General features: G+C 34.8%; 1 protein-coding gene across 9 annotated transcripts in view; it reads right to left on the bottom strand.

The window, feature by feature from the left end:
• Nucleotides 1-13,569, bottom strand: part of EHBP1 (EH domain binding protein 1) — a 559,191-nt gene that overhangs the window by 75,818 nt on the left and 469,804 nt on the right. For all 9 annotated transcript variants that reach the window (XM_079941625.1, XM_079941630.1, XM_079941629.1 and 6 more), the window contains one exon: nucleotides 12,845-12,988. In XM_079941625.1, coding sequence (XP_079797751.1) covers nucleotides 12,845-12,988 — 144 coding nt within the window. The remainder of the gene's footprint in view (nucleotides 1-12,844; nucleotides 12,989-13,569) is intronic.

Below are 13,569 nucleotides of genomic sequence, written 5' to 3' on the forward strand. Positions count from 1 at the left end.
AGGCAGGTAAGGGTAATGGTTAAAAAAATTTTAAATCAAAATAGCTGCAAACATTTTAAACAGAGAAAATACACTTGCTAAGCATTTCATAAAATAAAGTAAGATATTAAGAAATTAATTAGAGTTTTCTTTTCTATAGTTAATTTTTTAAATGCAGTTTAACCCCCTTTAGGGAAGGGAACTATTTCAAAGGGTTCATTTTTGCACCCACCCCTGTCAAAGAAGGTCAGAAACACTCAAGTATAAAGTCACTGCACTGCTGTGACACAAATAGCTTCTGCGGCTAAAATCAAACAAAGACCAATTAAACTAATCATAACGTTCCAGTGAACACAAGGAAGCTCACCTGGTATTTCTGGACTTCTTTCGTGAATTTTCAAATCTACTCAGTTCTTGGTATTATAATTACCTTGACCAAAATACTGTGAAATTACTGCTCTGATCTACTAATGGCTGCAAAAATCAAGTCGTTGTGGTTTCATGCCAAGGGGCCATAGCAAGGTGGCGCAATGATTTCTGACACAGAAGACAACTTCTAAAAACTCAAAAGGGAAAATTAACGGGATGTGGTTTACATTGCCAAAGACTGTTCATTAATTACCAATTTAATCACTGCTGGAGGCATGACATTACAAAAATCTGGCTGAAAGTTCTAATAGATTATGAAGACCACCTAAGAAGAGTGACCAAGAAATGTACAAAACAATTAATACTGTTTCACTGCTATCAAAGACACTCAGATTATTTTACATCAAGTGAAGCAAAGGAATTAGGAGCTTCACAGTGCCACCACTAGGAACCTTAAATACAATAGCACACAATTAGTAATGCACATGTGACTTTTCGTTCAAAGCATATATCCTTGGGAAAGCCAGAACATGATAAGGAGAACAAAAGAAACATTAAAAAATGAAATGAATAAAGATTTAAACTCTACCCTTGTGCATACTGAGCAATAACAGAATAGGCAATACAAAATACAGCTCTTAGTAATGGTGATATCATCCTGGGATGTTCAACACTGCACTGAACAGCCATATGGAAAATGTCTATGGCCATTAATAGTCGCATAAAAGGAGTGTTCCTGATGCTAAAATACCTAGCCCTAGATTCATGTATTCATGGCAATCTCAAATAAATAAGACTTTTGAGACTAGGGGTTTGTGGCCACATAATAGAAAAGATGCTTGAGTTTTCTCCCCCAACAATGCTAGTGTTTTGTGTGACTTTGAAGATATGCGAGCAAGCTAACAATATGTTTTCTAAGAAGTCTAGTAGCCATTGTTAGGATAGTAGGCTTCAAATCAACTTAAATTTAGACATAATAGATAAACTATTATTTAAATCATAATGAATAAAAACCACTGCTATGTACAGAGGCATTTATGTCGAATACAGAAGTACATTGGCATTCTTCTATAAAATGCAACTATAAAAAAGATTAAGCTATATATTTAAAGTGTCTTACTGGTCTGAAACGGATTATGTACATTAAATCTTCTATCAATTGTGTTGGTGTAAGAAATAAGGAATATATTTTCATCTCTGTGCCCTGGGTGTAGACATTCCAGTTCATACAGAGAATAAAAATCTGTAAATAAGACAAATTCTTACTCTCTATGTTATTAGAGGTTTTAGATTTCTTTTTATAATAACTGATGTTCTTTTAAAATTACAAGTGCAAAGTTACCTACTTCTTCCTAGTAATAGAACTAATAATATATGTAATCAGGAAAAATAAAAATTTTAGCTTGACCTTAACTTTAAAGCTTGATTCCTAGAGGCTAGCCATTTAAATGTAACACAGCTGATCTTCATAAACATATAAGCATAATCTTACATACATTTTTATGATGAGACATACTTGGGACACATATATATATATGAAAACTACGGGAAAAGTTTCTTTCAGAGATAGATGATATGATGATATTTAGTGTTTTTTACCAGTTGGATGGTAACTGCTTCTTTGATTATCTGGAAAAGATCTAGTGATCTTATCTAAATCTGCTACAATTATCAGCACAACAGACTAGTCTCATTTAAATCAATATTTTCCAATTAACATCAAAAGTACAAGGTTGATGTCCCACCCCTTCATATCAACAAAATACCTGTTAAAGGTTTAATTCGCAAAAGAGCGGCTTGCATTCTTACCAAATAAGCCCTTTGGATTCACTGCTAATGACCAGTAAAAAAAAAAAGTCACTGTATCTTTCTTTGATTACTGATCTTTGTAGTTAACTAAGGACTGACCAAACTGAAATTCCTTTCCCATATACACAGTTTTCTTTAGAGGATTCAAATATTACTGCAAACCTTTAAAGACAGATATTACAAACCTTTCAGGACTTGCTGCTAACTTGCAGTTTGATCCTGCTAAGTGAGGGTGGACTCCTATGCCAATTAATTGTAATGGGTCACTCACTATGTTTGCAGATTAAATATCAGACAAAAAACTTCAAGTCTGGATTATAATAATGTTGTGATTTTTTGGCTGATTTTTCTTTTAAAAAATATTCCAGGGCTTCCCTGGCGGCGCAGTGGTTGAGAGTCCGCCTGCCGATGCAGGGGACACGGGTTCGTGCCCTGGTCCGGGAAGATCCCACATGATGTGGAGTGGCTGGGCCCGTGAGCGTCCGGAGCCTGTGCTCCACAATGGGAGAGGCCACAACAGTGAGAGGCCCGCGTACCGCCAAAAAAAACAAAAACAAAACAAAACAAAACAAAATTCCTGGTATCTAACAACTATATGCAAACCATATTCTTATGTTACATAATTTATGATTGAAAAAATGAAAAACATATTTATAAATTCACTGTTAAGTGATTAAACTAGATTGAAGACTCATTCCCAATTCTCTTTTTAGACTTTCTATTTATAAAATAGATTTCATTCTTTCTTAAAAACGAAAAGGTATAATTAAACCTATATAGCATCCTTCTTCTGATAGGTTCAAAGTGCTTCATATCCTAATAGCAATTCCAAGGAGTGTGGGTAGCAGGATTGTCACCCCTTATTCTTAGAGTGTACTGATCCTAAACTTTAGTATATCAAATGCAAACATGTCTTTCAGCTATTTATTATAATTACACGAGTATAACTAAATGTCATGGTGGATTTATTAAATGTATTTTTTTAAAAAAGCAACTATATTTGAATGTAAAGTAATAAGCAAAAGAGTCTGAAATAGACTAGCTTCTTAAATTCTATTTATGCATTTCTTGGGGAAAAAGTGTGAGAATTGAGTAATAAAGAAAGCGAGAGAGAGGCATGGACATATATACACTACCAAACGTAAGGTAGATAGCTAGTGGGAAGCAGCCGCATAGCACAGGGATATCAGCTAGGTGCTTTGTGACCGCCTGGAGGGGTGGGATGGGGAGGGTGGGAGGCAGGGAGACGCGGGAGGGAAGAGATATGGGAACATATATATATGTATAACTGATTCACTTTGTTATAAAGCAGAAACTAGCACACCATTGTAAAGCAATTATACCCCAATAAAGATATTAAAAAAAAAAGGAAATATTTTCTTGAAAAAAGTTATTACATTTTTCTCAGAGTTTAAGTTTAAATATATTATACAGTCAAGGAAGCTCCTTTGGCTATATAATGGCTAGACTGTTGAACCTGTCAAACCCCTGAGTTGTACTTTGAAAAAAGTTATTTTAAGTATACGTGAAAAATAATGAACAAAAATATCACACCTAAAATTTATATTAGTAAAATGTAAAATGAAAATCTCAAAAGGAATAGGAAGCAAAGAAATAGAAATCACAGAGCTCAGAGCAATGAAATCTGTCTCCTATAGAAAACTAATTTCAGAAAACACCTGAAACAGGTTAAACAAATGTTTAAAGGCACAGAGATACAAATGAATAATGTAAACTACTTTCCCTAAAAAAGATCTAAATTCATTACGTACTTGCAGCAAGTTCTCATTAAAACACACAATGGTAATCTTGACAAAAATTAAGAAAAATTATAAGGTTTACAGTATCTATCTGTGTTTGTAAGTTCCCTTTTAAGAGAAATTACAGCTCAAATATTTTCCGAAGATTACTTAAGTAGAGTCTGTACCTGAGGATCCACAAGATAATATTACCAAGAGTTGTCTTCAGTGTCTTAGAAATTGTTTCCTAGCCTTCCAGCATAAAGCTATACTAATTTATATGAGGGAATGTTTGCTTAGAGTGATGTGATTCAAGGCAGAGCTGGGAGCTGAACTCTAATGAGAGATCCCAGAGTATGGGAAGAGTAGGTATGTGTAAGAATTTGGTGTGTACACACCATAACAAAGCAAGGTATCAAAATGTAGGATACAAGAATAGGAAGAAAAGGATGATACAGGGAACCTCGAGCCCCCAAGTGGCAAATGTCATCTCTGTAACTGATCTGAGAAAGGGGAACCCTTTAACTTTCTCTGACCAATGATAATCAGTTCTGCTCTAAAGACCTTCAGAGTCAGTTTTTTTCCCTGTTTACCAAGAAACTCCTTATAGCAACCCCAATTTTTCATATTTAAGCTCATGTTTTTCTTAGCTGACACTCAGAAGATATGAAAAATAGACTGTCACTATTCCCTCCCTTAACTTATTCATTGAACAAACATTTACTTAATACTTGGTGCTGGGGATACAAGGTTCTTGTACTTTGAATAGCTCACAGTTGAGGGAGAGAGAGATGTATAATTAGATAATTATATGGGAAATGTGGCAGTAGTAATACGTACAATATATTAGAAAAAGATACAGGAAAGAGAATTAACTCTGCTGCTAGGAGCCATGACAGAGGTACTCACAGAAGTTATTTTCCTAACAAGGGAAGACAGGCATTTCAGGGAGAACAGCAAATGCTTGATACAGGAACGAAAGAGTATGCCACATTCTAAGCAACTTAGTTGAGTTAGACTGTAGAGTGAAAAATGGGAGAGAGTTGAGAAATGAGGCTAGAAAGGGAAGGGGCAGGATTTGCAAGAACTTTTTATATGAGGCCATATTGAGTAGTTTGGAACTTATTCTCTTGGGTAAGCGGGAGAAAGAATCTGAGCCTTCATATACTCAAATTACTACTTAAACTATTTCACAGTCCTCTCTTTATATTTCATAAGCCTGTCTTTCCTTAAAAGTAGACCTTTGCTTTCAATCCTTTAACACTTCTCTGAATCCTCTGTAAGTTCTCTCTCTCAGCCCAGAACTAGATACAAACTAGATACCTCAAAAGCAGTTAACATGTACAGAGTAGACGGACATTGTCCCATGCAATTATACTTCTATTTAAGAACTCTAACATCAATTATTAAAATAGCTCTACTCATTCTTCCTGGTATTCGTCAGAAGGTCCTAGATTAGCTGTATAGAAACGAAGTTTAGAAGGATAAGAGATAGAAATTGCTGAAGAAGTCCTATATCAGCAGTCTCCTAAGAGTAACTAAGCTCTTCGGTAAACTCTTGAAGATTTAAGGTCAGTGACTCATTTATTCAAGACTTGGGGTCACTCCTGGGTACCAACTTTTTTTTTTTTCTCACTCTTGGGAACTCTCAGTTAAACTAAGAACACAAAAAGCTGTGGGTACCTGCGGGTATATATATATCTCTCCCTGCCAGCAACTAGACTCTTAGTACCAAAGCATACATTATAAACGCAAGATAATTTATAATGAATTTAAAAATAAGGGCATGGTAAATTAAGGCTCAAATTAAAGAGCATAAGGAAGTGAAAATAGTAGCAGCAGTTCACTAAATTAGATGCCAGATTTTTTTTTTTTTTCTTAGTTAAACCTGCTTTTTATTTACCAGAAGTCTTTTGATCTCTCCAGAGTGAAAGGGATGCTGACACTGAAGTGGGGATGGCATTAGTCATGGTTCCCTTACCCACTCCACCGTGGACACCAATTAATTTGAATGTCACACAGGAGAAAAAAATTTTCTTTGCCTCCATATCACAAATGGAAAAACAGATTTAGAGAGATTAAATAATTTCTACTTTTAGTATCATTTAACTCATATTCAGTTGCTCCAGAGATGAAATTTGGTATTTTCCCTTTTAATTTTGTCAGCCAAGTTGGCCATACTACTTTTCCAAAATATGGACAGTACTACTAAATAACTCAAACCTGTATGTACAAGAGCTACCAGAAATGATAAAGAAAATGATCAAATTAAGAAAACTACCATATCATTGGAAAAGCTATCCACCTGATTATAAAGTTGCATACTAAACTGAAAATCTGAAAAGCAATGGCAAGGTCTAACTTCTTTTGTGAAACGGGAGTTACCTGATATTTTACATTTTCTTTCTTAAATCATTTCAATATTAGCTATAAGGCCCACAGAGTAACAAATGTCAAAACTAGAGCAACAGTCCCAGAATGTACTATTTAGGTCATGAAACTGATGTTCTTCCCAACACATCTGTATACGGCTTGACTTATCTGAAAAATGAGCAACAGTAGAATGCGCAAGAGAGTTTTTAAAGTGAGCTTAAACTATAACTGAGAAGAGGCTACAACAATATCTTCCATGCCACACATTCTTCTTACAATGTGGTGGGGTCTATGTCTCTGCTACTTAAACCTGGGTGTGGCTTTGTGTCTCCTCAGGTCAACAGTATGGCAAAGGTGACTTTTAAAGCTAGATCATAAGAATGCATAAGAGAGCTCACTTTACTCTCTTGGGACACTCGCTGTTAGACCCAGCCACCATGCTGTGAGGAAGCCCAAACTAGCCCAAGTAGAGAAACCATATGGAGAGGCCACATGTAGGTGTTCCAACTGACAGCATAGTTCCTAGAAGAAAACCAGCCCCTGACAACATGCAACAGAAATAAAACATTCTCCCAGTGTCCTATCCTAAGGCCTAATTTATAGAATCTGTAAGCAAAATAAAATGGTTATTTTATGCCAATAGGTTTTCAGTGTTTTATAATGTAGCAAAAGATAACCTGAAAGAGGAAGGGTAGGGAAAATATCTTTGGGACTGTCTGAAGCATAGTTTCATAAGCAGTAGGGTACAACTTTGCGTAAGTGGGAAACAAATGCAGTAAAGTAAGCAAATGTCTTCTCAATGTGAACAGAATTGATAGTACTGAATTCGCCATTTATTCCACACCTAAGCACAAACAAATATCATCAACTGTAAAAGTGAACAGTTCTTTCTACATCTCTTCTTAAAACACACACACACACACACACACACACACACACACACACACACTTAGAGATACTGAAACACAACATTAGTTTAAATGAAACAGCTTTATGGTCAAGTACATTTGGGTATGCTAAGAAAACAATCTATTAAAAACATCCTTTTTGGATCCCAAAAATTTCCCTAGTTTAAAATATTTATCTAAACACGACATATTTTTAAAAGAGAGAATAAAGGGAAAAAACTCTGTAAGCCATTTGTTATATTACCCTTAAGGATAAATTTTTTTTTTTTTGCGGTATGTGTGCCTCTCACTGTTGTGGCCTCTCCCGTTGCGGAGCACAGGCTCTGGATGCGCAGGCTCAGTGGCCATGGCTCATGGGCCCAGCTGTTCCGCGGCATGTGGGATCTTCCCGGACCTGAGCACAAACCCATGTCCCCTGCATCGGCAGGTGGACTCTCAACCACTGCGCCACCAGGGAAGTCCGAGATAAATATTAATATTTTGATTATTTTCCTTCCTGAACTTTTCAATGCATATATAAAAACACAGTCTTTCAAAATGGAGTTCGTATGCCATATGCTATTTTATATCTTTCTTTTTGTACAAAATGACACTGTGAACATTTCCCTATGTCCTTTCAATATTCTTTCAAAACATTACTGAATAATTTTCAATAGCTACATAACAAGTATATATATTTGTTGTAATTCATTTGATCATTCCCCTAGTCTGAGTGACTGCCATTCCGTAACTTTTGCTATTATAAATAACTATGTGATGAAAACCTGCATATTGATCTTTGTTAGTGGAATTATTGGATAAAATGGAAAGAGCATTTCTTAATGAAGTTTACTTGCTTTCCAGAAAGATGTGGCAAGTAACATGCTACCAGCAGTATTATCCAACTCGATGAAACATCACTAACATCATGTTTCTTAAAATCCAAGTTATATATTTTACAGATACAGTAAGATGTCACAGACATAGAATATGCGATGTTTTAGTAGTTAACTTATGATACTGAATTCACACTAATGTAATTTAGCTAAAAGTTTAAGTTTTATTTGGGAAATTAGAAGTGCAAGCAAAATTACTGGTGCCTTAAAAAGAAGAGATGACCAATAAAATATCTGTTGACAGTTCAAAGTAATAAATGAATAAATTGAATGAAAAAACAAACAGCCTTAAAAATCAGGATACTTGAATTCTAAGCCTAGTTTGCCACTGTTTGCAACCCTAGGTAAATTTAAACACCCTTTCCTAACTCGTTTTCTTAACCTCTACAATGGATACAACAGTAATATCTATTCCTACTTCACAAGGATTTCAGAAAAATAAACAAGAAGGAAATAAAACATAATGCTTTAAAAACATACTCTCTGAAGTCAAATTGTCTAGGTTCAATTCTTGGCTCTGTTACTTATAGGCTGTGTGACCATGGGCAACTCATTAATTTGTATGTCAGTTTTCTCAACTATAAAACAGAGATTATACTTAACTCATATAATTGTTGTGAAGATTAAACAAGAAAATCCACAAGAAAGCACTTTGAATCCTGCTTGATACATGGTAAGTGCTCATAAACATTAGATGACAATTATTAATATATGTAAAATTTACACATAGGTAAAATAATGGCTTTTTAAGATCTACTTGGCAGACAGATCATTTAAATCTCAGGTGTTCTAAATTTAAAATCAACACACTTGAAAAATATAGAGCTATAAATTTTTCATAATTTTTAGAGCCTGAAAGAACTATGAAACAAAATTTATCACAAATAAAATATAATATCAACAAAATAACTTTCTTTTTAAAGAGAATATTCTCTCTGTGGCTATTTAGTTAACTGGATCCTTCTCTCCCATCAAGTCTTAGTTCAAATGTCCCTCCTCAAGTCACTCGTACCTACTCAAATTATCCTCTACTATATCATGTAGTTTTCACAGTCTGTAGTTAACTTATTTATTCATTATTACCAGTCTCTTCCCACCAAAATGTAAATTCCATGAGAGAAGAGGCTTTGTCTTTTTTTTTTTGGGGGGGGGGGATCTTAGTTCCCTCATCAGCGTTCGAACCTGCACCCCCTGCAGTGGAAGTGTGAAGTCTTAACCACTGGACCACTAGGGAAGTCCCCGAAGCTTAGTCTTTTCTATCTCTACAAAAATACTAATTTCTGACACTCAATAAATATCTGACTGAACCAACAAATTGATGATACAATAGATGGCTAGGCACTGAAAGAGCTGGTATAAAGACTACAAAATTTCTTCCTCAGAAAAAATGGCCATCTAGATTAGCATTTCTCAAAGATTTTTATCATGACCCACAATTAAAAATACATTTTATATCAAGATCCAGTAAGCACACATACCCACGTAACTAAAACAAGTCTCACACAAAAGTACTATGATGTGTGATAAATTCTGATATTTTCGATTTCATTTAAATATTCTATTCCTTTTCATTGAAAATAAAATTACTGTGGCCCACTACACTGATTTTATATCAGATTACTGTGTAAAGACTTGAAGTCTGTATATTGTACAGCACAGGAAATATAGCCAATATTTCACAAAAATTTTAAATGGAGTACAGTCTATAAAATATTGAATTACTACGTTGTACACCTGAAATTAATATAATATTGTAAATCAACTATACTTCACTTAAAGAAAAACAAAATAATAATAAATAAAGAAAAAAAAAGACAAAGTCTGAAAAACAGTGGTCAAGTTCAGAGGTTATTCTCTGAAAGACATTAAAAAAAGTATGCATGGGAAGGAAGAAATAAAACTGCCTTTGTTCATAGATGTCATGATTATCTTATGTAGGAAATCTGAAAGAATTGAAGGAAAAAAAAAAAAAGAAGCCAAACCTCTCCTGGAACTAATAAGCAATTATAGCAAGGTTGTAAGATACAAGGTTAATATGCAAAAGTCAATTGCTTTCCTATATACCAGAAATGAACAAGTGGAATTTGAAATTAAAAACATAATCCTACTTACACTTGCACCCCCAAAATGAATGTCTGTGACATAGGAGAAAAGCAACACAATGGAGCAAAGATCATCTTTTCAACAAATGGTGCTGGAACAACCAGACATGCACATGCAAAAAAATAAATCTAGACACAGACCTTACACCTTTCACAAAATTTAACTCAAAATGGATCACAGACCTAAATGTAAAACACAATACTGTAAAACTCCTAGAAGATAACACAGGAGAAAACCTAAATGACCTTGAGTATGGTGATTCCTTTTTAGATATAACGCCAAAGGCATGACCCATGAAAGAACTAATGATTAAACTGGGTTTCATTAAAATTTAAAACTTCTGCTCTGTGCTTCCCTGGTGGCGTAATGGTTAAGAATCCGCCTGCCAATGCAGGGGACAGGGGTTTGAGCCCTGGTCGGGGAAGATCCCACATGCCGCGGAGCAGCTAAGCCCGTGCGCCACAACTACTGAGCCTGCGCTCTAGAGCCCACGAGTCACAACTACTGAGCCCACGCACCTAGAGCCCATGCTCCACAACAAGAGAAGCCACCGCGATGAGAAGCCTACGCACTGCAACAAAGAGTGGCCTCTGCTCGCCGCAACTAGAGAAAGCCTGCGCACGGCAATGAAGACCCAATGCAGCCAAAAATTTTAAAACATGAATTAATTAATTAAAAAAAAAACTGCAAAAAAAAAAAAACCTTCTGCTCTGTGAAACACAATGTAGAGAGAATAAGAAGACAAGCCACAGTCAGGGAGAAAATATTTGCAAAGATACAACTGATAAAAGACTGGTATCCAAAAGAAACAAAGAACTCTTTAAACTCAGCAGTAAGAAAACAACCGGATTAAAAAATGGGCCAATGATCTTAAGAGACACCTCTCCAAAGAAGATATACAGATGGCATATAAGTATATATAAAGATGTTCCACATCATATATTATCAGCAAAATGCAAATTAAAACAATGAGACACCACTACACACCTATTAGAATGGCTAAAATCCAGAACACTGACAACATCCAATGCTGGCGAGAATGTAAAACACAAGAATTCTCATTCATTGCTGATGGGAATGAAAAATGGTACACCTACTTTGGAAGACAGTTTGGTGATTTCTTACAAAAGTAAACATACTCTTACCATAAGGTCCAGCAAACGTCCTTGTATTTACCCAAAGGAGCTGAAAACTTAAGTCCACATAAAAACCTTCATGTAGATGACTATAGCAGCTTTATTCATGATTGCCAAAACTTGGAAGCAACCAAGATGCATTTCCGTAGGTGAATGGATAAACTGTGGTACCTCCAGACAATGGAATATTATTCAGCATTAAAAAGAAATGAGCTATCAAATCATGAAAAGACATGGAGGAACCTTAAATGCATATTACTAAGTGAAAAGAAGCCATATCAGAAAAGGCAACATACTACGGTTCCAAATATATGACATTCTGGAAAAGGTAAAATTATGAAGACAATAAAATTATCAGGTTCCCAGAGGTTGGGGATGAAGGGAGAGATAAATGGGTAAAACACAAAGAATTCCTAGGGCAGTGAAAATACTCTGTATGATATTATAAAGATGTATACGTGTCATTATACATTTGTCTAAACTCATAGAATGTACACCAAGAGTGAACCATAATGTAAACTACAGACTTTGGGTAATAATGATGTGTCAATGTAGGTTCACAGTTTTAACAAATGTACCACCCTGGCAGGGCATGTTATTAAGGAGGGAGGCTATGCATGTGTGGGTTGAGAGGGTATATGAGAAATCTCTGTACCTTCCCCTCAATTCTCCTGTTAACTTAAAACTGCTCTAAAAAAATAAAATCTTAATTAAAAAAAAAAGAACATGCAGTTTTATGTATATGTAAAATTGGGGGTAGGGCAGGGTTGTCATAATTTTCAGATTCATGAAGAGGTTCATGTCCCCCTAAATCTAAATCTATTACTATATGTTCGTTATTATCTGTGAGGCACTACACAAAAATATGTATAAAAATATGGCTTAACATAGGGATGGCAGTATATGATAGGAAAGAGGATTGACTCTGGAGTCTGGTAAGTCTTGGGTTCAAATCCTAAATTCATCATTTATCGACTACAACCTTGTACATATTATCTTACCCATCAGCCTCAGTTTTCTTATCTAAAAAGGAGTTTGCATATCTACTTCATGAGGTTAGGTAAAATAAAAATTATGTAAAACATCCATTATAGTGCCTGGAATATATGCTAAGTATTGCGCTGGCCAAAAAGTTCATTTGGGTCTTATGGAAAAACCCGAAAGAACTTTCTGGCCAACCCAATATTTCAATAAATTGTAGGCATCATTATTATATTCTAATGTTTCCAACAAAATTAACTTCCATTGACAAAATACAATCCTAAGCAAAGTACAACTAAATTACAAAGGGTAAATTAACAAAAAAACAGATTATTCATGTATATGTGGAAATTATATTCCAGGACTTTTTCTAACAGCTAATACTGCTGTGCAGGAATAATTACAACCTGCTCCTCCAAGTATGGATTTATCAGTTCAAAGAAAGCACCAAGTACCCACAGTATACACAGTCTGTGGAAAAATAATTTATCAAAAATATAAATAAGTTACTCTTATTTACACCCCCAGGATTACAATGAACAATGTATGTTTTTTTAACTAATGTTCCTCACATCACTTAGCTGCCTGTTGCAGAGCGGTGTGGCTGCGTTGGTATTCTGCTTATTCCCTGCCTTTATAGCTGCATCTCTTCTTGCTTGCTCAAGCAGAACTCTTGCTCTTTCTTTGAGTTCTTCTTGTCTGGATAACATTCGATGCTTAAAAACAAAGATACAGAATTAGAAGCCAAAACAAACAAACAAAACCCCCAAAAACCCATGTAATCCATTTTTGTAAACTAATCAATAGTTATACAATTCGTCAAAATAATAGTGGTCAGGAATAAGATTGTAGTTTTATGAGATTACCCATAGAAAATATTAATGTTGACTAGAAACTGTGGAATGAATACATATATCTTGACTAAAAGGAACTATACCTTTACTGGCTAAAACTGGGTTAAATTTAATTACATTTTCATTAGAACATAGTCTCATAAGGTATAAAGTCCATACACATATTATATACATTCTTCAAATTTGCTAATCACAGTATAATCTGGCAAAGACATTTTTTCAAGTCCGTAGTTTTATAGTTGTATAGAATTGATAACAAGGTGTCTTCCAAATTTGCATTTTGAAAGATTTTAATTATCTGTGGCAACAACTCTTTAAATTCTTGACAATTTAACGTTTATAGAAAATTCAAAGCTATAGTATTTTATTTAAAGAAAAATAATACTGTTTTTCTCTATGGCTCACTCTCCTCACAACAATTAAACATCAGAATTAGAACAGTA

This window comes from Stenella coeruleoalba, assembly GCF_951394435.1.
Source record: "Stenella coeruleoalba genome assembly, chromosome: 13".
Lineage (NCBI taxonomy): Eukaryota > Metazoa > Chordata > Mammalia > Artiodactyla > Delphinidae > Stenella > Stenella coeruleoalba.